This window comes from Mobula birostris, chromosome 14 (genome assembly GCF_030028105.1).
Source record: "Mobula birostris isolate sMobBir1 chromosome 14, sMobBir1.hap1, whole genome shotgun sequence".
NCBI classification, from domain to species: domain Eukaryota; kingdom Metazoa; phylum Chordata; class Chondrichthyes; order Myliobatiformes; family Myliobatidae; genus Mobula; species Mobula birostris.
The window spans coordinates 40,092,066-40,117,522 of NC_092383.1; the positions used below are offsets into that span (position 1 = coordinate 40,092,066).

At 42.5% G+C, this 25,457-nt stretch overlaps 1 protein-coding gene across 3 annotated transcripts in view; it reads right to left on the bottom strand.

The window, feature by feature from the left end:
* mindy2 (MINDY lysine 48 deubiquitinase 2) overlaps window positions 1-22,087 on the bottom strand; it is a 104,465-nt gene extending 82,378 nt beyond the window's left edge. For all 3 annotated transcript variants that reach the window (XM_072278427.1, XM_072278426.1, XM_072278425.1), the window contains exons 1-2: window positions 21,155-22,087; window positions 20,654-20,711 (exon numbers count right to left, since the gene is read on the bottom strand). In XM_072278427.1, the coding sequence (XP_072134528.1) occupies window positions 20,654-20,711; window positions 21,155-21,925 (829 nt within the window). In that variant the 5' untranslated portion in view covers window positions 21,926-22,087. The remainder of the gene's footprint in view (window positions 1-20,653; window positions 20,712-21,154) is intronic.
* Window positions 22,088-25,457: the final 3,370 nt, after the last annotated feature.

A 25,457-nucleotide genomic window follows, 5' to 3' on the forward strand; every position in this document is an offset into this window, starting at 1 on the left:
CTTAGTAGCAGCAATGCTGTAATAGGTGATTTTTAACTTCCCACATATTGACTGGGACTCCCATACTGTAAAAGGACTAGATGGGATAGAGTTTGGAAAATGTGTTTAGGAAAGTTTCCTTATCAGTACATAGATGTCCCAATGAGAGTGCGTGAAATACTTGATCTGCTATTAGCGAATGAAACAGGGCAGGTGATAGAAGTTTGTATAGAACATTTTTGCATTTAGTAATCACAATGACATTAGCTTTAAAGTAAATGTGCAAAAAGATGGGTCTGGTCCGCAGGTTGAGATTCTAAATTGGAGAAAGGCCAATTCTGACGGTATCAAAAATAATCCGGCAACTGTGGATTGGGACAGGCTATTTATGTCAAACGTAAACACAAAATACTCTGCAGATGCTGGGGTCAAAGCAACACTCACAACATGCTGGAGGAACTCAGCAGGTCGGGTGGCATCCGTGGAAACGAGCAGTCAATGTTTCGGGCCCGAACCCTTCGTCAGGACTGAAGATGGAAGGGGCAGAGGCCTTCAGTCCTGACGAAGGGTTCGGGCCCGAAACGCTGACTGATCGTTTCCACGGATGCTGCCTGACCTGCTGAGTTCCTCCAGCGTGTTGTGAGTGTTACTATTTATGCCAAAGATGCAATGGTAAGTGGGGGGCCTTCAAAAGTGACATTTTGAGAGAACAAAGCTTGAATGTGCCTGTAATAATAAAAGGTAAAGTTAGCAGGTTTCGGGAACCTTAGTTTTAAAGAAATATTGGGGCCTTGGTTAAGAAAAAAAAAGGAGATGCATAGTAGTATAGGCAGGTAGGAACAAATAAGGTGCTTATGGGGTACAAGAAAATACTTAAAAGAAATCAGGAATACTAAAAGGAGGCATGAGATGTCCTTAGCAGATGAGGCAAAGGACTGCAAGAGACAAAACTGGTCCTCTGGAAGATCAGAATGGTAATCCGTGTATGGAGCCAAAAGAGATGGGGGGAAATCTTAAATGAATTTTTTGCATCTGGATTTACACAGGCAACAGACACAGACTCTATAGAATTGAGGCAAGATGGTATAAACTTCATAGACCCATTGAGGCAAAATGGTATAAACTTCATAGACCCAATACAGATTACAGACGAGAAGGTGTTTGCTGTCCTGAGGCAAATCAAGGTGGATAAGGGGCTGGCAAGATGTTTCCTCAGACCCGCTGGGAGGCAAGTGTAGAAATTGCAGGGGCCCTAGTAGAGATATTTAAATCCATCTTAGTGCAGATCAGGTACCGGAAGATAGGAGGATAGTTAATGTTATTCTGATGTTTAAGACTCTAAAAATAAACTAAGAAATTATAGGCCAGTAAGCCTGACATCACTTTGAGTACTGTGCTCAATTCTGGTCGCCTCACTACAGGAAGGACGTGGAAACCATAGAAAGGGTGCAGAGGAGATTTACAAGGATGTTGCCTGGATTGGGGAGCATACCTTATGAGAACAGGTTGAGTGAACTCAGCCTCTTCTCCTTGGAGCGACAGAGGATGAGAGGTGTACAAGATAATGAGAGGCTATAGTTCATTAGGAGTTTGAGGAGACCCAGTATGTCACCAAAGACTCTAACAAATTTTTAAAGATGTACTGTGGAGAGCATTACAACTGGTTGCATCACCATCTGGTATGGAGGGGCTTCTGCAAAGAATCAGGAAAAGTTGCATAGTATTGCAAACTCAGCCAGCTCCATTGTGGGTATTAACATCCCCAGCATCAAGAACATCTTCAAAAGGCAATGCCTTAAAAAGGCAACATCCATCATTAAGGACCCCCATCATTCAGAATGCGCCCTTTTTTCATTGTTACCATCAAAAAAGGGTATACGAGTCTGAAGACACTCAAAGTTTCATGAACAACTTCTTTCCTTCTGCCACCAACTTTCCGAACAATGAACCAATCCATGAAAACTGTCCTTTTTATTTTGCTTTCTTTTTCCACTACGTATTTAATTTTCTAAATATGTCTTACTGCAATTTAGAGTTTTTTAAAAATGTATTGCATTGTACTGCTGCTGAAAAACAACAAATTTCATGACATATGCCAGAGATATTAAATCTAATTCTGATTCCAGTGGCTCTAACATCAACCATCGTGAAGTGTTCAAGAGGCTGGTCATGGCGTGTATCAACTCCAGCTTTCTGACCCATTACAATTTGCCTACTGACGCCTACAGTGTCACCCATTCCCTGGCCTTAGAGCATCTGGACAGTAAACAGACCCATGTCAGACTATTGTATATTGACTGACTGTTCTGCCTTCAATACTAATATTCCAAGAAAACTCATCATCAATCCTTGGACTCTGGAAGTTGACCAGCAGATCACAATCAGTAAATATGAGCAGCAACAGCTCGCCATGGTTATTCTTAACAACGTTGCCCCACAATTGCATCCTCGGCCCCCTACTCTATTTCCACACACTCATGACTGCATGGCCAAATTCTGCTCTAACTCCATCTACAAATTTGCAGATGATACCGCCATAGAGGACTACATTTCAAATAATAATGTCGGAGACACAGCTTGGAAACATGGTATCATGACAAAATCCTTGCCCACAATGCCAACAAAAGAACTGGTGGTGACTTCAAAAAAGGGTTAGTGCACATGCTCCTGTTTACATCAATAGTGTTGAGTTTGAAAGGATTGAAAGCTTCAAGTCCCTAGGCGTGAACATTCACCCAATAGTCTGTCCTGGTCCAGCCACAGTACAGTTGGTATCTCAAATGAGCTGCCAGGGGTGGTTATTGTGGTGGCAGGAACAGTAAAAACATTTAAGAGGCATCTGGACAGGTACCTAAATGAGCATGGTATACAGGGATATGTAATTCATGGAGGAAATTGGGCCTAATTTAGACAGGCATGATGGTCAGCATAGATGCAGTGGACTGATGTACAATACTGCTCTCTAAAATCCTGTTCCACAATAAATATATCACAAATTCAATTCAATCATGAATTACTGATTTGCTAATGCACTTTAATCTGTTACTTAAAATGTGTTTTTTTTTAATCAATTTTCAAAATTTTACATCAAAAATCCCATCTATACACTTTGCTCACTGTCATGTGACACTTTGACAATGGATGCATTTACTTGTTATAAGGTTAGCAGGAAGGAGCTTAAGAATGAAATTAGGAGACCCAGAAGCAGCGATGAGAAGGCCTTGGCAAGCAGGATTAAGGAAAATCCGGAGGCACTCTACAAGTATGTGAAGAGCAAGAGGATAAAACCTGAGAGAATAGGACCAATCAAGTGTGACAGTGGAAAACTGTGTATGGAACCAGAGACAGCAAGAGGTACTTAATGAATACTTTGCTTCGGTATTCACTACAGAAATCGATCTTGGCAATTGTACTTACAGTGGATTGAAAAGCTTCAGCATATAGACATTAAGAAAGAGGATGTGCAGGAGCTTTTGGAAAGCATCAAGTTGGATAAGTCTTCATGAACGGACGAGAGATACCCCAGGATACTGTGGGAGGTCAAGGGAGGGGATTGCTGAGCCTCTGGCAGTGATCTTCACATCATAAATAGGGACAGGAGAGGTTCCGGAGGATTGGAGAGCTGCAGATGATGTTCCCTTATTCAAGAAAGGGAGTAGAGATTGCCCAGGAAATTATAGACCAGTGAGTTTTACTTCAGTGGTAGGTAAGTTGATGGAGAAGATCCTGAGAGGCAGGATTTATGAACATTTGGAGAGGCATAATATGATTAGGAACAGTCAGCACGGCTTTGTCAAAGGCAGGTCGTGCCTTACGAGCCTGATTGAATTTTTTGAGGGTGTGACTAAACACATTGATGAAGGAAGAGCAGTAGATGCAGTGTATATGGATTTCAACAAGGCATTTGATAAGGTACCCCATGCAAGGCTTGTTGAGAAAGTAAAGAGGTATGGGATCCAAGGGGACCTTGCTTTGTGGATCCAGAATTGGCTTGCCCACAGAAGGCAAACAGTGGTTGTAGACAGGTCATATTCTGCATGGAGGTCGGTGACCAGTGGTGTGCCTCAAGGATCTGTTCTGAGACCCCTTCTCTGCGTGATTTTTATAAATGACCTGAATAAGGAAGTGGAGGAATGGGTTAGTAAATTTGCTGATGACATAAAGGTTGGGGGTGTTGTGGATAATGTAGAGGGCTATCAGAGGTTACAGCAGGACATCAAGAGGATGCAGAACTGAGCTGAGAAGAGGCAGATGGAGTTCAACCCAGATGAGTGTGAGGTGGTTCATTTTGGTAGGTCAAATATGATGGCAGAATATAGTATTAATGGTAAGACTCTTGGCAGCGTGGAGGATCAGAGGGATCTTGGGGTCTGAGTCCATAGGACACTAAAAGCTGCTGCACAGGTTGACTCTGGTTAAGAAGACATATGGTGCATTGGTCTTCATCAACACTGAGATTGAGTTTAAGAGCTGAGAGGTAATGTTACAGCTAAATAGGACCCTGGTCAGACCCCACTTGGAGTACTGTGCTCAGTTCTGGTCACCTCACTGCAGGAAGGATGTGGAAATTATAGAAAGGGTGCAGAGGAGATTTACAAGGATGTTGCCTGGATTGGGGAGCGTGCCTTATGAGAATAGGTTGAGTGACCTCGGCCTTTTCTCCTAGGAGCGGCAGCGGATGAGAGGTGACCTGACTGAGGTGTATAAGATGATGAGAGGCATTGATTGTGTGGATAGTCAGAGGCTTTTTCCCAGGGCTGAAATGGCTAGCATGAGAGAGCACAGTTTTAAGGTGCTTGGAAGTAGGTACAGAGGAGATGTCAGTGGTAAGTTTTTTATGCAGAGAGTGGTGAGTGCGTGCAATGGGCTGCCGGCGATGGTGGGGGAGTCGGATACGATAGGTCTTTTAAGGGACTCCTGGATAGGTACATGGAGCTTAGAAAAATAGAAGGCTATGGGTAACCCTAGGTCATTTCTAAAGTAAGTACATGTTCGGCACAGTAATGTGGGCCAAAGGGTCTGCGGTTTTCTATTTTCTATCTATTCACTCTGGAAGAAAAAATTTTCAAATAAACTTAATAAAATGAAACACTGCAAACAAATGTCTCCACTGCAATTTATCATGTCTTCATCCTAAAGGACCAAGAGGCAGCAAGGAGGGATAGACAGAAAGACAGATAGAATAAGGTATGATGAAGTTCCAATTTCTGCAGAAGCAGAGACAGCTGAATTTGTAGGCACTTGGAAAGAGAGAGATGAAGGGAATTTCTGAAAGAAAAAAGGCATATCCTAACTGAGCAGACTTAAGTCTAAGATAACTGTCAAGCTCTTACTTTATTAGTGATAATTTTTCAAAACGCTTTAGATTCTGGACTAGTTCCTGAGGATTAGATGGTGGCTAATGTAACACCGCTTTTTAAAAAAAGGAGGGAGAGAGAAACCGGGGAATTATAGACCTGTTAGCCTAACATCGGTGGTAGAGAAAATGCTAGTCAGTTATCAAAGATGTGATAACAGCACATTTGGAAAGCGGTGAAATCATCGGACAAAGTCAGCATGGATTTGTGAAAGGAAAATCATGTCTGACAAATCTCATAAAATTTTTTGAGGATGTAACTAGTAGAGTGGATAGGGGAGAATCAGTGGATGTGGCATATTTGGATTTTCAAAAGGCTTTTGACAAGGTCCCACAAAGGAGATTAGTGTGCAAACTTAAAGCACATGGTATTGGGGGTATGGTATTGATGTGGATAGAGAATTGGTTGGCAGACAGGAAGCAAAGAGTGGGAATAAACGGGACCTTTTCAGAATGGCAGGCAGTGACTAGTGGGGTACCGCAAGGCTCAGTGATGGGACCCCAGTTGTTTACAATATATATTAATGACTTAGACGAGGGAATTAAATGCAGCATCTCCAAGTTTACAGATGACACGAAGCTGGGCGGCAGTGTTAGCTGTGAGGAGGATGCTACGAGGATGCAGGGTGACTTGGATAGGTTAGGTGAGTGGGCAAATTCAAATCAGATGCAATTTAATGTGGATAAATGTGAGGTTATCCACTTTGGTGGCAAAAACAGGAAAACAGATTATTATTTGAATGGTGGCCGATTAGGAAAAGGGGAGGTGCAATGAGACCTGGGTGTCATTATACACCAGTCATTGAAAGTGGGCATGCAGGTACAGCAGGCGGTGAAAAATGCGAATGGTATGCTAGCATTCATAGCAAGAGGATTAGAGTACAGGAGCAGGGAGGCACTACTGCAGTTGTACAAGGCCTTGGTGAGACCACATCTGGAGAATTGTGTGCAGTTTTGGTCCCCTAATCTGAGGAAAGACATTCTTGCCATAAAGGGAGTACAAAGAAGGTTCACCAGATTAATTCCTGGGATGGCAGGACTTTCATATGATGAAAGACTGGATCAACTAGGCTTATACTCATTGGAATTTAGAAGATTGAGGGGGGATCTTATTGAAACGTATAAAATCCTGAAGGGATTGGACAGGCTAGGTGCAGGAAGATTGTTCCCGATGTTGGGGAAGTCCAGAACGAGGGGTCACAGTTTAAGGATAAAAGGGAAGCTTTTTAGGACTGAGATGAGGAAAAACTTCTTCACACAGAGAGTGGTGAATCTGTGGAATTCTCTGCCACAGGAAACAGCTGAGGCCAGTTCATTGGCTATATTTAAGAGGGAGTTAGATATGGCCCTTGTGGCTAAAGGGATCAGGGGGTATGGAGAGAAGGCAGGTACAGGGTTCTGAGTTGGATGATCAGCCATGATCATACTGAACGGCGGTGCAGGCTCGAAGGGCCAAATGGCCTACTCCTGCACCTATTTTCTATGTTTCTGTGTTATTCCCACTGCTGCCTTAAAGGAGCTTGTATGTTCTCCCCATAACCACAGGGTTTCCTCCCACAGTCCAAAGATGTACCAGTTGGTAGTTGAATTGGTTATTGTCCTGCGAATAGGCTGTTAAATTGGTGGGTTGCAGGACTACAAGGCCTATTCCGCGTGATATCTTAATAATAAATAAATGTCTCCTTTAGTAAAGAGTTTAAAGTTCCTGAATAAAATCATTGATCATGTTTATTAGAGACCATTGGTGATGGTGCACAACATTCAGTCTGCACAGCTTGCCCTCACACTTCAAATGACACTGGGCCTGAGTCTAAACTGTAGGGTACCTGTCTATTTTATCTAATGACTAGAACTGTCTATTTATGGTTATAACAGGTGTCTGCTGAATAATCCTATGATTCTTCTCTCTAGTGCCTCACCAGAGAAAAAGTACAGGCTAAAGATGCCAAAGCTTTTTACTATAACTTGAATAAAAGTGATCTATATTTCAGTGCTTGAACTTGAATTCCTTGAATTTTGGGACTCAATGTCAAAACAAGTATGCCCTGACAAAGATGTGATAACATTGTGCATTAAATAAATATCATGCCAAGCCACTTTAGCGGACAGCTGAATGGCACTGATGAGATGGCAATCAAGCAAGTCAGATCCAGTTAAAGCCGTCTGTTTCCCATCGCTGAAACAACAACCTACAATCTCACATTTTAGTTCTCCTTAAGATTCAGATCTCTGGACCAAGTTTAAATTCTCATACTGCCATTTCATATTCATTTTTCTGCATTAAATATTTAGGCCCACAGATTACTAAATCAGTAATTTGATTCAAATATTGCATCTTGCTTTTGACTGAATCAAGTCTTTAGCTTATTATTTCATGTAAATATAGCACTGAATTATAATAATTAATAGAAAGGTGGACAAGATCACTTCAGGAGTCACTTCAAATCATGGCAAAGTCAGCATTCTCCTATCACAATGTACACCCATAAATAATGATGCACTGTTAATCTAAAGCAGTGGATTTGTACCATCTTATGCCTTTCATAAACTTCTGCTGGCTTCATTAGTTAAAGCTCTGCTGACATAGGTATTAGGCTTTCATTATTATTCCTGAAGTGTTCTTACAAGAAATCACATTTGGAGATTCTAGATTTTTCAACGCAAATCTTCAAAGGTTTCTGTGCAGATCTGTTAAATTTTAAGTCAAGAAATAGGTTGTATTTTGCTTTGCAAATGCTTAGAAAATTTCACCATAATTTTCAACATTTTATAAAATGAACAAGGTTCTAATTCACAAGACAAATGAGTGGCAATAGTCAATGGAATTATTTAACTCCTGAGCAGCGTGAGAGGTTGAAGTGATCTGCTGTTTTAAACACTTCATTGCATTTAATACAGAGGACAAATTTTGACTTTGTGGTAATTAAATTATTCTAGATAATTAAAGTTGATCCAATGTGTGGGGATTTTATAGCTCTGGTCTCATCAGAATGGCTTTGATAACATTTCAAGAAAGAATCTGCATCCTCTGTCAAACTTTTTGACCATTGTTAATCATACCAAAGCTTTGCAGAATGCAAAGCCATTACCTGGATTTAGCACCTGTCTTTATAAAATACAACTGCATGGTATTCTATCAAAACATTTGGTTTTATGGTTGAAAGTTCATGGTCAAACACTGTCTTTCATTATATCTTACCAATCTCTTCTACTCATCACCTATATCTCACTGTTTTATTAAGAGTCACAGTCCACATTAATAAGTTTCCTTTAGATCACATAGTCAATAACCATTATCTTCTTTCTCAGCAATGCAGTGACAGAACCTCAATGTTCTGCGCTACATTGACAACTGCTTTGGTGCTGCCTCATGTACTCATGCTGAGCTCGTCAATTTCATCAACTTCACTTCCAACTTCCCCCCCCCAGCTCTTAAATTCACAGCCCATTTTTGACACTTCTCTCCCCTTTCTCAATCTGTCTCCATCTCTGGAGACAAACTGTCTACCAATACTTTTATAAACCTACCGACTCTCTTAGCTATCTTGACTGTGTTTCTTTCCACCCTCTCACCTTTAAAAATGCCATTCTCTTTTCTCAGTTCCTTAATCTCTACCACATCTGTTCCCAGGATGAGGCTTTCCTTTGCAGAACATCAGAGGTAAATCTCCTTCTTCAAAGAACGGGGATTCCCTTTCTCCACTGTTGATGATGCCCTCACCCACATCTCCTCCATTTTCCGGACATCCGCCCTCAACCCATCTTCCCACCACTTTAACAGGCATAGAGTTTCTCTTTCCTTACCTACCATGCCATGAGTCTCCGCATTCAGCATACCTCTGCTCCATCCACAATAAACAGTATTTCCCCATGGTCAACTATTTTAATTCCAATCCCATTCTAACATCTTGATCCAAGGCCTCCTCTACTGCTACAATGAGGCCACTCTCAGGTTGAAGGAACAACACCTCATATGCTATCTGGGTAGTCTCCAACCTGATGGCATGAACATTTATTTCTCCAAATTCGGGTAAATTTTCCCCCTTCTCTTTCCCTCTTCTTCCACTCTGGCTCACGTCTTACCTTTTCTGTTCTCTTCTTACCTGCCTACTAGCTTACCCCAGTGTCCCTCCTCCTTTCTGTTCTCCCCTGGTCCACTCTCCTCTCCTATCAGGTTCCTTCTTCAGCACTTTACCTTTTACACCCATCACCTCCCAGTTTCACTTCATCCCCTCTTTCCTCACCCATACATCTTCCCCGTTCGCTTGGCTTTGCCTGTCTGACTTCTTTTCTCTTCCTTTATAGTTCTGATGAAGGGTATTGGCCCAAAATGTTGACTGTTTATTCATTTCCATTAGATGCTGTCTAACCTGCCCAGTTCCTCCAGAATTTTGTGTGTTACTCTAGGTTCCCAGCACCTGCACAATCTTGTATATGATTTGTTCTGTACTCCAGATTTAAAAATTCTAATAAAAATCTATTTAAAACCCTTGAAAGACAATTACTTCTCAGTATACTATTAACAAAGAACTATTCAATTCAAGAAGTTGTCTTTTGCACTATAACTTTAAAACTTCATTTTTTTTTTATTAGGTTTGGCTCCTACTACTTGTATCTGATTATGCATGATTATGCTCATCGAGCCTTTACTAACTTAACAGATAGAATATAGATTAAAACTCCATACAAATCCAAAATCTGCGTCACCTACAAATAGCTTAGATTCACGAAGCTCTACAAGTATAATCTCCAAGACATCAACACTAATACACATTCAAGTTGCTGTTTCAGTAGTTCCCTGATGCTAACAAATAAAACTTAACCAGGGAACACACACAAAAGTTGCTGGTGAACGCAGCAGGCCAAGCAGCATCTTTAGGAAGAGGTATAGTCGACGTTTCGGGCTAAGACCCTTTGTCAGGACTACAAAGGGTCTTGGCCTGAAACGTTGACTGTACCTCTTCCTAGAGATGCTGCTTGGCCTGCTGTGTTCACCAGCAACTTTTGTGTGTGTTGCTTGAAATTCCAGCATCTGCAGATTTCCTCGTGTTTGCGTTTTGAAACTTAACCAGGGTCCTGGTTTATATTTAATTCCCATCATTCTTTCAGGCATTACAGACCAGATCATAATTTACTGCATGAAAAAGAATTTTCTTCTGCCTTCTGGTTCTTTGCCAATTATCTTAAATTAGTGTCGTGTCTTTTTTTCAACTCTGGAAAGAATTCTTACTTTATCGTAGCAAAATCTCTCTTAAAACTCTCCTAACCTCCTCTACACTAAAGAAAATACTCTGTTCTCTATTTCTCTATACTTAACAGAAATTCCGCATCCCCAGTTATGACATAGAAAACCAAAGATTCCACAGGCTATTTAAAAGACAACAAAGCAGCTTTTGTGAATTTCCTACCAGCTCAAAAGATTTGTGTGAAAACTACAATTATTAGTCCACAGATACAGCCTGTAAGGGAAGCAACCAAGTGGATTGTTTATTAGTATCAGATTTATTGAATGCTGTTACACTTTGTAAGTGTGAGTATTCCGTTACACTTCACTTATGCATTGTAGGTTAAAGGCATTTAAATGAACTGCTCACTATTCCGGTGTCTAGGTACCATAATATGTATGAGCAATTACAAATGAAGTAACAAATTACAAATGAAGGGAAGCTAGTCAATAATACCCAAAGGTTTTTTTTTCAGATAAAAAAAATAACAGAGGCGAGACTGAATTCGGACCATTGGAAAATTACACTGGAGAGGTTGTAATGGGAGGGGAACTTAATAAGTGTTTTGCATCAGTTTTCACTATAGAAGTCAATAGCAAATGCCAGAAATGCATAAGTGTGAGAAGGCAGAAGTAAGTGGTGCTTGGGAAGATGAAGGGTCTGAAGGTAAATAAATCACCTGAACCAGATGAACTGCATCTGAAGGTTCTGAAAGAGGTAGCTGAAAAGATTGTGGAGGCATTAGCAATAATCTTTCAAGAATCACTAGATTCTGGAATGGTTCTGGAGGTCTGGAAAATTGCAAATGACACTCCATTTTAAGAAGGAGGGAGGCAGAAAAAAAGAAAATTATAGGCCAGTTAGCCTGAATTCAGTGATTGGTAAGATATTGGAATCCATTACTATGAATGATGGTTTGAGGTACTTAGAGGCACATAATAAAATAGACCAAAGTCAGCATGGTTCCCTTAAAGGGAAATCTTACCTAACAAATCTGTTGTAATTCTTTGAGGATTCAACAAGCAGGATAGACAAATGAGAATCAATAACACAAAATAATCTGCAGATGCTGTGATCAAAGCAACACTTTCAGTACGCTGGATGAACTCAGCAGGTCGGGCAGCATCAGTTAGAAACGATGAGTCAACGTTTTGGGCCGGAACCCTTCATCAGGACTGAAGAATGGAGGGGGAAGGATTTGAAGAATGTTTGTAGGTTCGGTTGAAAGACCAGTAATTTGAAAGACAAGGGGGTGGGGGAGGGGAAGCATTGATGTCATAGCCCTGAAAACAATGGGTAGTAGAAGATAATTCCCTCCCTCTCCCTTCCTCTATCCCTATTTCACTCTACCTCCTCCCCTAGCTCCCTCATGGTTCTGCCTCCTTCTTCTACTACCCACCGTTTTCAGGGCTATGACGTCAATGCTTCCCCTCCCCCACCCCTTTGTCTTTCAAATTACTGGTCTTTCAACCGAACCTACAAACATTCTTCAAATCCTTCCCTCTCCTTCATTCTTCAGTCCTGATGAAGGGTTCCAGCCCGAAACATCGACTCATCGTTTCTAACTGATGCTGTCTGACCTGCTGAGTTCATCCAGCGTACTGAAGATGAGAATCAATGGCTGTTGTTCATTTGGATTTTCAGAAAGCCTTTGCCGAGGTACCACACGTGAGGCTGCTTAACAAGATAAGAGCCCATAGTATTACAGGAAAAATACTAGCATGTACAGAAAGATTGGCTGACTGGCAGGAGGCAAAGAGTGGGAATAAAAGGCACTTTTTCTGGTTTGCTGCCAGTGACTAGAGGTGTTCTGCTGGGGCCAGGATTTGAACCGCTTCATTTTTACATTAATATCAATGATTTGAAATTGATAGCTTTGTGGCCAAGCTTACAGACAATACGAAGATAGGCAGAGAGGCAGACAGTGTTGAGGAAGAAAAGAGCCTGCAAAAGACCTTAGATTGAGAGAATGGTCAATGAAGTGGCAGATGGAATATACTGTATCTTAAAAAGTATTCAGCACCCACAACTATTTTCACGACACTGTCTCATTTTCTAAATTTAAAACTGCGTACTGAAGGAGGATTTTTGAACTAATCTGCAAAGCATTGTGTATCACGTCAGATCAAAAGAAAAATTCCAAAACCTGTCAACAATTTACCAAAAAATTAAGAAACCAAAATTGAGGCTAAAAAAAGTATTCATCCCCTTTGTAATCACTACACTAACTTTCCTCAGGTGCAATACTGTATAATACCTTATAAACTCACCCAAATTGTTGATGTAGAATTGAATTCAATTAGTTCCTAAGAATAAATACCCCCTGTTTTGAAAGATCCAACAGTGTGGTAGACTTTCAACAGACCAAACTAAAATGTGGAAAGAACAGCATTCAAATCAAGTCAGGGAAATGATAATAGGGAAACACATATTTGGTGAAGGGTACAAAACAAAGGCACTGAACATAACTCAAGAACTCAGTGCAGTTCATCAAGAAAAAGTGGAAAAATATGAAATCACAGCCACACTGCCATCCCTCTAAACTTAGTTGCCAGAGAAGAATAGTACTTCTAAGAGAGGCTACTGCAACACCAAAGGTCACTCTAAGTGAGCTGCAAAAGTCAATGGCTCCAAATGGAAATAGGTTCAGGGCACCACAATCTCTAAGGCAGGGATGGCCAACCTTTTACATTCCATGCATCAATTTTTTCACTCAGGAGTTCAGATGTGCCATACAACTCTTGTACCCCCATTCAATTCTCGCAAAAATATGTTAATATAGAACTCGTGCATTAAAAAAAAATCACATCTGAACTCATGCGTGAAAAAACTGACACATGGAATGTAAAAGGTTGGCCACCCCTGCTCTAAGACCTTGCACAAAAAGGGCATTTATTGCAAGAGTGGCAAGGAAGAAGCCCTGGCTGAAAAAAAAAGCATACCCTTGCCCATGAAGACATTGCAAACCGTCACTTAGAAGATACTGCAAAGATGAAGAAGGAGGTCTTGCAGTTGGATGAGACTAAAGTGGAACTTCTTGGCCTCAACACTAAGCAGTACATGTGACATCCAATACTGCACATCAACCAGGTACACCATCCCTACTGTAAAGTATAGCGGAGGTAGTGTCAGGCTAAAGGGATGCTTTTGAGCAGCAAGGTCAGGATTGATCTGATCATATGCATTGGTCATGATCTTTCAACAATTACTTAATTCTGGCATAGTCCCAGAGGACTGGAAGATTGCAAATGTCACTCCACTCTTTAGGAAGGGGGGGGGGGGAGGCAAAAGGAAGGAAATTATAGGCCAGTTAGCCTAACCTCAGTGGTTGGGAAAGTGTTGGAGTCTATTATTAAGGATGAGGTTTTGAGGTACAGGTCGACCTTCGCTAATCCAGCACCATTGGGACCTGAGGAGTGCCAGATTAGTGAAAATGACGAATTACAGAAGGATCACAATCAGCATAATCAGTGCCGGATTATCGAAGGAACTGGATTACAGGTAGTCGGATTAGTGAAGGTCGACCTGTACTTGGAGACTAATGATAAAATAAGTTAAACACAGCATGGCTTCTGTAAAAGGAAATCTTGCCTGACAAATCCATTCTTCAAAGTAGTAACAAGCAGGGTGGACAAAGGAAAGGCAGTGGATGTCATTTACTTGGGTTTTCAGAAGGCATTTGGTAAAGTGCCACACGAGGCTGCTTAATAAGATAAAATCCTAGGGCGTTATAGGAAAGATACTGGCATGGATAGAGGAGTGGCTGACAGGCAGGAGGCAGCAGGTGGAAATAAACGGGGCCTTTTCCGGTTGGCTGCCAGTGACTAGTGGTGTTCCTCCGGGGTCACTGGGATCGCTACTTTTCATTATTGCTTGTCAATGATTTGGATAATGGAATTGATGGCTTTGCGGCAAAGTTTGTGCATGATGTGAAGTAGTTAGAGGGGCAGGTAGTGTTGAGGAAGCAATGAAATTGCGGCAGGATTTAGTCAAATTAGAAGAATGGGCACAAAAGTGGCAGTTGGAATACAGTGTTGGAAAATGCTTGATAATATGTTTTGGTACAAGGAACAATAGTGCAGATTATCTAAATGGGGAGGTTCAAACATCAGAGGTGCAAAGGGACTTGGGAGTCCTTGTGCAAGACTCCCAGAAGGTCAATTTACAGGTTGAGTCTGCGGTAAAGGCGGCAGAAGCAATGTGAGCATTTAGTTCAAGAATAGAATATAAAAGCAAGGAGATACTGCTGTGCCTTTAAGACACTAGTCAGGCCACACTCGGAGTATTGGGCCCCACACCTCAGAAAGGATGTGTTGCCATTGGAGAAAATCCAGAGGAGATTCACGAGAATGATTCTGGAATGAAGGTGTTAACATACGAGGAGCATTTAGCAGCTTTGGGTCTGTACTCACTGGAATTTAGAAGAATGCGGGGGAGTGGGGGGGAATCTCATTGAAGAGCACCAAATGTTGAAAGGACTAGATCAGGTGCATCTGGAGAGGATACTTCCTATGGTGGGGGTATCTAGAACTAGAGGGTAGAGCCTCAAAACTGAGGGGCGACCTTTTAGAACACAGATAAGGAGGAGTCTTTTTAGCCAGAGAGTGGTGAGTCTGTGGAATACTCTGCCACAGACTGCGGTGTAAGTCAGGTCTATGGGCATATTTAAGGCAAAAATTGATAGTTTCCTGATTGATTAGAGCATCAAAGGATATGGTGAGAAGGCAGGTGTATGGGGTTGAGTGGGATCCAGGATCAGTCATAATGGAATGGCTGAGCAGACTCGATGGGCTGAATAGCCCAATTCTGCTCCTATGTCTTATGGTCAGGGAAGAAGAATACTGCTAAATACAGAGAGATCCTGGATGAAAACCTACCAGCCTCTGCCAGAAAGCTTAAACTAGGGAGGACATCCGTCTTTCAACAGGACAATTACCAAAAGCTCACTGCCAGAGCAACCATAAAGTGGCTTCAAATGAAGAAAATTGATGTCTTTGAATGGTTCAGTCAGAGTCCTGATCTTAACCTGATTGAATATCTCTGAAAAGACCTCAAGATTGCAGTCCACCACTGCTCACCAACAAACCGGGCAGAGCTTGAACAATTTTGCAAGAACAAATGGGCAAATCATGCTCCATCATGTTGTGCAAAGTTAACAGAGATTTATCTAAAAAGAACATTAGCTGTAATAGCTCCAAGAGGTGGTTCAACTAAGTACTGGGGGGGGGGGGGGGGTGAATACTTTTGAACTTCTGACAATTCTGTTTTTGAATTTTAGTTTTTCTTGCTCTACAACCTTCCATGTTTTTTGGGCTCTACTGTGAAAAACGGAGCATGTGGTTCATAAATAAACAATCTCAGTTAAATCAATCACAATCCCTTGTTGTAATACTCATTTATGTGATCAAAGGATTGGAGGCTTAATACTTTTACAAGGCACTGCAGTGTAGGGAAGTGTATGGTCATGCACTTTGGCAGAAGAAATAAGGTGTAGACTATTTTCTACACAGGGAGAAAATTCAAAATTCACAAGTGCAAAGAGAATTGGGAGTCTTTGTGCAGGATTCCTTAAAGGTTAACTTGCAGGTTGAGTCAGTGATAAAGAAGGCAAATGCAATCTTAGCAATTCTAGATGACTAGAATATAGAGTCTAGAGGACCATAATATGGTGGAATTCTTCATTAAGATGGAGAGTGACATAGTTAATTCAGAAACAAAGGTTCTGAATTTAAAGAAGGGTAACTTTGAAGGTATGAGACGTGAATTAGATAAGATAGACTGGCAAATGACACTTAAAGGATTGACGGTGGATATGCAATGGCAAGCATTTAAAGGTTGCATGGATGAACTACAAAGATTGTTCATCCCAGTCTGGCAAAAGAATAAATCAAGGAAGGTAGTGCACCCGTGGCTGACAAGGGAAATTAGGGATAGTATCAATTCCAAAGAAGAAGCATACAAATTAGCCAGAAAAAGCGGCACACCTGAGGACTGGGAGAAATTCAGAGTCCAGCAGAGGAGAAAAAAGGGCTTAATTAGGAAAAGGAAAAAAGATTATGAGAGAAAGCTGGCAGGGAACATAAAAACTGACTGTAAAAGCTTTTATAGATATGTGAAAAGAAAAAGATTGGTTAAGACAAGTGTAGGTCCCTTACAGTCAGAAACAGGTAAATTGATCATGGGGAACAAGGACATGGCAGACCAATTGAATAACTACTTTGGTTCTGTCTTCACTAAGGAGGACATAAATAATCTTCCGGAAATAGTAGGGGACTGAGGGTCTAGTGAGATGGAGGAACTGAGGGAAATACATGTTAGTAGGGAAGTGGTGTTAGGTAAATTGAAGGGATTAAAGGCAGATAAATCCCCAGGGCCAGATGGTTTGCATCCCAGAGTGCTTAAGGAAGTAGCCCAAGAAATAGTGGATGCATTAGTGATAATTTTTCAAAACTCTTTAGATTCTGGATTAGTTCCTGAGGATTGGAAGGTGGCTAATGTAACCCTGCTTTTTAAAAAAGGAGGGAGAGAGAAACCAGGGAATTATAGACCGGTTAGCCTAACATCGGTGGTGGGGAAAATGCTAGTCAGTTATCAAAGATGTGATAACAGCACATTTGGAAAGCGGTGAAATCATCGGACAAAGTCAGCACGGATTTGTGAAGGGAAAGTTATGTCTGACGAATCTTATAGAATTTTCTGAGGATGTAACTAGTAGAGTGGATAGGGGAGAACCAGTGGATGTGGTATATTTGGATTTTCAAAAGGCTTCTGACAAGGTCCCTCACAGGAGATTAGTGTGCAAACTTAAAGCACACGGTATTGGGGGTATGGTATTGATGTGGATAGAGAATCGGTTGGCAGACAGGAAGCAAAGAGTGGGAATAAACGGGACCTTTTCAGAATGGCAGGCAATGACTAGTGGGGTACCGCAAGGCTCAGTGCTGGGACCCCAGTTGTTTACAATATATATTAATGACTTAGACGAGGGAATTAAATGCAGCATCTCCAAGTTTGCGGATGACATGAAGCTGGGCAGCAGTGTTAGCTGTGAGGAGGATGCTAAGAGGATGCAGGGTGACTTGGATAGGTTAGGTGAGTGGGCAAATTCATGGCAGAAGCAACTTAATATGGATAAATGTGAGGTTATCCACTTTGGTGGCAAAAATAGGAAAACAGATTATTATCTGAATGGTGACCGATTAAGAAAAGGGGAGGTGCAACGAGACCTGGGTGTCATTATACACCAGTCATTGAAAGCGGGCATGCAGGTATTGCAGGCGGTGAAAAAGGCGAATGGTATGCTGGCACTCACAGCAAGAGGATTTGAGTACAGGAGCAGGGAGGTACTACTGCAGTTGTACAAGGCCTTGGTGAGACCACACCTGGAGTATTGTGTGCAGTTTTGGTCTCCTAATCTGAGGAAAGACATTCTTGCCATAGAGGGAGTACAAAGAAGGTTCACCAGATTGATTCCTCGGGTGGCAAGACTTTCATATGATGAAAGACTGGATCGACTGGGCTTATACTCGCTGGAATTTAGAAGACTGAGGGGGGATCTTATTGAAACGTATAAAATTCTAAAGGGATTGGACAGGCTAGATGCAGCAAGATTGTTCCTGATGTTGGGGAAGTCCAGAACGAGGGGTCACAGTTTAAGGATAAAGGGGAAGCCTTTTAGGACCGAGATGAGGAAAAACTTCTTCACACAGAGAGTGGTGAATCTGTGGAATTCTCTGCCACAGGAAACAGTTGAGGCCAGTTCATTGGCTATATTTAAGAGGGAGTTAGATATGGCCCTTGTGGCTAAAGGGATCAGGGGGAATGGAGAGAAGGCAGGAACAGGGTTCTGAGTTGGATGATCAGCTCTTATCATACTGAATGGCGGTGCAGGCTCGAAGGGCCAAATGGCCTACTCCTGCACCTATTTTCTATGTTTCTATAAGAGTAAAGATGCAATGCTGAGGCCTTATAAGGCATTGGTCGGAATGTGCTTGGAATATTGCGAGCAGTTTTGGGCCCCTTATCTAAGAAAAGGCATGCTGGCATTGGAGAGGGTCCAGAGGTTGTTCATGAGAATGATTTTGGGAATAAAAGAGTTCACATATGAGGAGCATTTGATAGCTCCTGTACTCCCTGGAGTTTAGAAGGATGAGGGGAGATCTCATTGAAACCTGTCGACTATTGAAAGGTCTGGATAGAGGGATGTAGGAGGATATTTTGTATAGTGGGTGAGTCTAGGACCAAAGGGCACAGCCTCAGACTAGAGGGATATCCATTTAGAACAGCGATGAGGAGGAATGTCTTTAGCCATAGGGTAGTGAATCTGTGGAATTCACTGAATACATTCAAATCGAAGGTCGATAAGTTCGATTGGTCAGGGCAAAGGTTATGGGGAGAAGTCAAGAGAACGGGGTTGACAGGGATAAAACAGCCATGATGAAATGGCATAGCAATTCTGCTCCTATGTTACATCGTTTAAGTCCTTATTAATGCTAACTCTCAAGATACTGGTGTAGGAGACCTCAGTGATGGCAATGACACTGAAGCAGCCAAGGGAGTTGATTAGATTCCCTCCTGTTGTGAATGAGCTACACAAGTGAAAGTGATGGCCTGCACCATATCAGCTTAAGGCTACATATCATCCTGACTCCATTGCGTCTGATGTGGACAAAATCATTAGTTAAGGCACAGATAGAGGAGAATGCTTAATGACCAACAGTCCCATTTTGGATCCTATCCTAGGGCAGAAGATAGTCATTGATGAAACAACTTAAAAGTTACTTCAGTCAAAGATACTACAAGAAAGTTCCCATGAAAGTACTTTACAGTTAAAGTGTTTTACATTTTAGCTGAAGCAAACAAGAAGTCCATCTTTCAATAGGACAATGACTGAAAGCACAGTGCCAGAGCAACCATGGAGTGGTTTCAAATGAAGAAAATTGATGTCCTTGAGTGGTTCAGTCAGAGTCCTGACCTTAATCCAACTAAACATCTGTCAAGACCTCAAGATTACTGTCCACCACTGCTCACCAACAAACCTGACACAGCTTGAGCAATTTTGCAAGAACGAATGGGCTCATCTTACTCCATCACGTTGTGCAAAGCTAATAAAGACTTATCTGAAAAGATTACTGGTTGTAATAGCTCCGAGGGGTGGCTCAACTAAGTACTGAGCAAAGGGGGAAGCGTTGCCTATTTTATAACTGGAGAGAAAATCCAAAAAATTGAGGTGCAAAGGGTCTTGGGAGTCCTTGTGCAGGATTCCCTAAAGATTAATTTGCAGGTCGAGTCTGTGGTGAGGAAGGTTAGCATTCATTTCAAGAGGACGAGAATACAAAAGCAAGGATATAATGCTGAAACTTTATAAAGTAATGGTGAGGCCTCACTTGGAGTATTGTGAGCTGTTTTGGGCCCCTTATCTTAGAAATGAAGTGCTGAAACTGAAGAAGGTTCAAAGGAGGTTCAGAAAAATGATTCCAAGATTGAATGGTCTGTCATATGAAGAGGGTTTGATGGCTCTGGGCCTGTATTCACTAGAATTCAGAAGAATGAGGGGAGAACTCATTGAAAGCTATCGAATAGTGAAAGGCCTTGATAGAATGGATGTGGAGAGGATATTTCCCATGGTTGATAAGTCTAGGACCAAAGGGGACAGCCTCAGAATAAAGGGGTGTCTTTTTGGAAAGGAAACGAGGAGGAATTTCTTTAACCAGATAGCGGTGAATCTGTGAAATTCTTTGCCACATGCAGATGTGGAAGGCAAGTCTTTATATTTGCAGCAATGATTGACAGATTCTTGATAGGTCAGGATATGAAGGGACACCTGGAGAAGGCAGGAGGATGGGGCTGAAAGGCAAATTGGATCAGTCGTGATGAAATAGCAGAACAGACTTGATGGGCCAAATAGCCTAATTCTGCTCTTATATTTTAAAGTCTTCTAACTTTGCAATGAAACATTTCAAGTATTGTAGAATTTCCAGTCTTTCATTTGACAAAGCAAAAAAAAATTAGTAGCTTCACAATAAGGCTATAACACTGAAACAATTTCAAATGTATAACAATTCACTTTAGGATCAAGAAAAAGCAATCTTACCCAAGTACTCCATTAACTGCTCTGCTGTTATAATTTCGATCATGGGTGGTAGTTTAATCTACAGTAAAAATGGACATTCATAAATTGCATGCAAAACAGAAACTTTACATTTATATAGCACCTACTAAAATATCACATCCAAAGAGTGCTATAGGATCATAAGTGAAAACGACAAGAGTATCTCAAAAGAAAGGCACAAGAACTCTCTCCCTTCCAGCCTTGCACATTATGCACTTCCCCACTTTCTTCACCCACCACAGGCAAGAATGCCTTTAGCCATCTTAATCAAGCTCCAAATCGGAGTACATCAATGCATTGTAGCCTGGAGGATAGAAAGATAGTAAGGGCTAGGACACGCAGAGATTTGAATATGAAGAATAGGATTTTTAAATTGATACCGAGACAAACCAAGGCTTTTGTCTTAACGATGAGGGCAAGAATGGTGTCAGCTAAATTGGCATCACTATATTATTAAGAAACTTCCAACACTATAAATTATACCTTCCATGCCAAAAGAAGAACGTTCATGATCGCAAGTAGAGGACAAGGGCCATTTTCATTCTGTGTAATAATGGGCGTGTTTTCTGTTTTCCATTTGATCCACTTTATATGATAAACTGACTGTCCGGGGAATCTTTCCTTTGAACCAGATGGTTTGGCAACACCATCCTTGTTATTCTCTTCGCTCTGTAAAGTGAGAGCCAGGCCTCGATCTTCAGTCCCCTCACTATTAAGGTCAGAACTGGGACAAGAGTTCAAATTAGAAAAGGACTCGAGAGAGTCAATGCTTCGCGATTCACCAGGCAGGCTTTGGTCACTGGCGCTGTGGTTCTTGTCACAGTCGGGAGTTTCAATCGGGCTACATTCCTCCTGCGGTTGATTATTCGTGGGCTGTAGAGCAAGGCCGGGCAGAGCATCCTTCCTCGGGCCGGTTGCAGCCCCCTCACTCACTTCGCTCATCTTGTTTACCAAGTTCTGCTGAGGGCCATCCCTGACTTTTTCTTCCCGGCCGGGCGTGCCCTCCACCTCTCCCTCATTCTCCTCCCGCTGCAGTGGTGCAGCGCCGTTTGAGCACGGAGCATCAGTCTGGGCAGAGGCCCCTCGATGTGCGGGGACGGCCGCCGTGCGGCTCGAAGCCGCTGCCCCGGCCCCCAGACTCTCCGTGCCCTTCGGCCGCTCACCGCTGCCATCGCCCCTGGCAACGGCCGGCCCCGTTCCCACTCCCTCCACGGCCACGCCGTCGCCCCGTTCGGCACCGGCATTACTTTCCATGTGTTTCCAGGCAGGGTGCGTGGGTGGGGGGAGAGGGAGGGAAAAGGGAGGGAAAGGAGAGGAGGGAGTGTCGAGGTGTTTACATGGAAGAAGCTTCCAGCCGCTGACAGGCAGCCGCCATGACACTGCCAGCCGCCCGTGACGTCAGACTCCCGCGTGCCCACACTCCGCCCAGCCGCTCTGCTGTGCCCCGAAAATCCCTGCGAGGGTTTTTATTAAAATTGCAAACAAAAATCATGCAGAAAGTGGTTGGAGTCTATTTCCACTTAACGTGCGCTCAACCTCTTTCGTTGCCTTCTGCAAAATGCTGAGAAAAGTGTTTGCAACCGCATCAATATCTGATTTCCCCCCCCCCTCCGAGAGATGTCTGTATTTCATAATTCTGACGACAGAGAGGATTACGGTCTTCCTCTTTAATGCGATAACATGAAAACAAAGGAACACTATCTGGCAGGAAATTGAGATCAGTGATTGTAAGCATGCGCCGTGGTGACCACGCCTATATTCTTAAAGAGGAATTAAAAGAAAACGGCATTAAAAAATATAGTGAACTAAAGTTTAGCCACTTGTGATGACACAATGGCACTTTAATTTAAAAAAGTTGAATTGCCTTGATTCGTAGCTCAGTGTCAGCAGGACATGAGAAAGTTCCCCCTCCCTATCAGATCTGCCCCCTCCATTGACTCTTTTAAGTCTAGGCTCAAAACTTACCCTTATTCACTTGCGTTTGAATCTTCCTGATGTGGCTGAGTTTTGTCTTCTGCCTAGGCTCATGTGTTGTTTATATCTGTGTTTATTGTATTTGTGATTTTAGCTACCTGTTATAGATTATACAGCACTTTGGTCAACATGGGTTATTTTTAAATGTGCTTTATAAACAAATTTGACGACCCCGCCTAGAAAACTAGGCATTTTTTAATGTTATCCTCTGGTTTAACCTGTAACCAAGGCCAATAATTCATAAGGATGCAAAAAATCGAGCAGCACCATTTGGGGAAAGAATCATATTTAATTACAAACATCATCAGGAAACAAATCTCAGTGTTGTTTGTGGGAGCTGTCAATGTAAAAATTGGTTGCTATGCTTCCTACATCACAACATTTCCTGCACTTAGTTTTTAATATGTTAGTTTCTAAATTTTGCAGAACTAATCACAAATGAAAACAATTGCCGCAAGCCTGCAACCACCATGGAGTTGTTATATGTGCACGATGCACCCTCAGCACCAATGAAATGATTCTTCAAAAGAGTCAAAACCTTCATCAGCAATTAGCAAATCTACAAACTTGATACGATCAAGCAACACACACAAAATGCTGGTGGAACGCAGCAGGCCAGTCAGCATCCACAAGAAGAGGTGCAGTCGACGTTTTGGGCCAAGACCCTTTGTTAGGACTAACAGAAAGAAGAGATAGTAAGAGATTTGAAAGTGGGAGGGGGAGAGGGAAGGGGAGATCCGAAATGATAGGAGAAGGCAGGAGGGGGAGGGATGGAGCCAAGAGCTGGAAAGTTGATTGGCAAAAGGGATACAAGGCTGGAGAAGGGAGAGGGTCATGGGACAGGAGGCCAAGAGAGAAAGAAAGGGGGACGGGTGCACCAGAGGAAGATGGAGAGCAGACAAGGTGTAATTGTGAGGGGGACAGAGAGAGAAAGAAAGGGGGGGGGGGGAATAAAATAAATAAATAAGTGATAGGGTAAGAACGGGAGGAGGGGCATTAACGGAAGTTAGAGAAGTCAATTTTCATGCCATCAGGTTGGAGGCTACCCAGACAGAATATAATGTGTTGTTCCTCTAACCTGAGTGTGGCTTCATCTTGACAATAGAGGAGGTCATGGGAATGGGACATATCAGAATGGGAATGGGATGTGGAATTAAAATGTGTGGCCACTGGGAGATCCTGCTTCCTCTGGCGGACAGAGCATAGGTGTTCAGTGAAACAGTCTCCCAATCTGCGTCGGGTCTCACCAATATATAGAAGGCCACACTGGGAGCACTAGACGTAGTATATCACACCAGCCGACTCACAGGTGAGATGTCATCTCACCCGGAAGGACTGTCTGGGGCTCTGAATGGTGGTGAGGGAGGAAGTATAAGGGCATGTGTAGCACTTGTTCGGCTTACAAGGATAAGTGCCGGGAGGGAGATCGGTGGGAAGGGATGGGGGGGATAAATGGACAAGGGAGTCACGTAGGGAGCGATCCCTGCGGAAAGCAGAAAGAGGGGAGAGGGAAAGATGTGCTTAGTGGTGGGATCCCATTGGAGGTGGCGCAAGTTATGGAGAATTATATGTCGGACCCAGACGCTGGTGGGTGGTAGGAGATGCGATATTATGTGGTCAGCAAATATATGACGTCCAGCAACCCCAAGTTACAAACTGCCACGGAATAACCAAGATTACGTAATTTATTTCCTTCGCTTTTACCACACGCCCTGATGTGACTAGTTACTTTATACTTTGTACTTTATTGTCGCCAAACAATTGGTACTAGAACGTACAATCATCACAGCGATATTTGATTCTGCGCTTCACACTCCCTGGATTACAAATATTAAATATATAAAAGATATTAAAATAGTTAAGATTAGTAAATATTAAACATTTAAATTATAAATCATAAATAGAAAATAGAAAAATGGGAAGTAAGGTACTGCAAAAAAACTGAGAGGCAGGTCCGGATATTTGGAGGGTACAGCCCAGATCCGGGTGAGGATCCGTTCAGCAGTCTTATCACAGTTGGAAAGAAGTCTTATCACAGTTGGAAAGAATCTGGCTGTATGAGTCTTCAAACTCCTGAACCCTCTCCCAGAGGGAAGAGGGACAAAAAGTGTGTTGGCTGGGTGGGTCGTGTCCTTGATTATCCTGGCAGCACTGCTCCGACAGCGTGCGGTATAAAGTGAGTCCACGGACGGAAGATTGGTTTGTGTGATGTGCTGCGCCATGTTCGTGATCTTCTGCAGCTTCTTTTGGTCTTGGACATACCAGGTTGTGATGCTTTCTACGGTGCATCTATAAAAATTAGTGAGGGTTTTAGGGGACAGGCCAAATTTCTTTAGTTTTCTCAGGAAGTAAAGGCACTGGTGGGCCTTCTTGGCAGTGGACTCTGCTTGGTTGGACCAAGTCAGGTCATTTGTGATATTGACCCCGAGGAACTTAAAGCTTTTGACCTGTTTCACTTGCGCACCACCGATGTAAATTGGGTTGTGCGGTCCGCTACTCCTTCTGAAGTCAACAACCAATTCCTTTGTCTTGCTGACGTTCAGGGATAGGTTATTGTCTTCGCACCATGCCACCAGGTTCTTAATTTCCTCTCTGTACTCAAACTCATCATTACCCGAGATACGGCCTACAATTGTTGTGTCATCAGCGAACTTACATATTGAGTTTGATGGAAACTTGGCTACACAATCATGGGTGTACAGTGAGTACAGCAGGGGGCTGAGTACACAGCCTTGTGGGGCACCGGTGCTCAGAGTGATTGTAGAGGAGAGCTTGGCCCCTATTTTTACAGCCTGGGTCCTGTCTGTGAGAA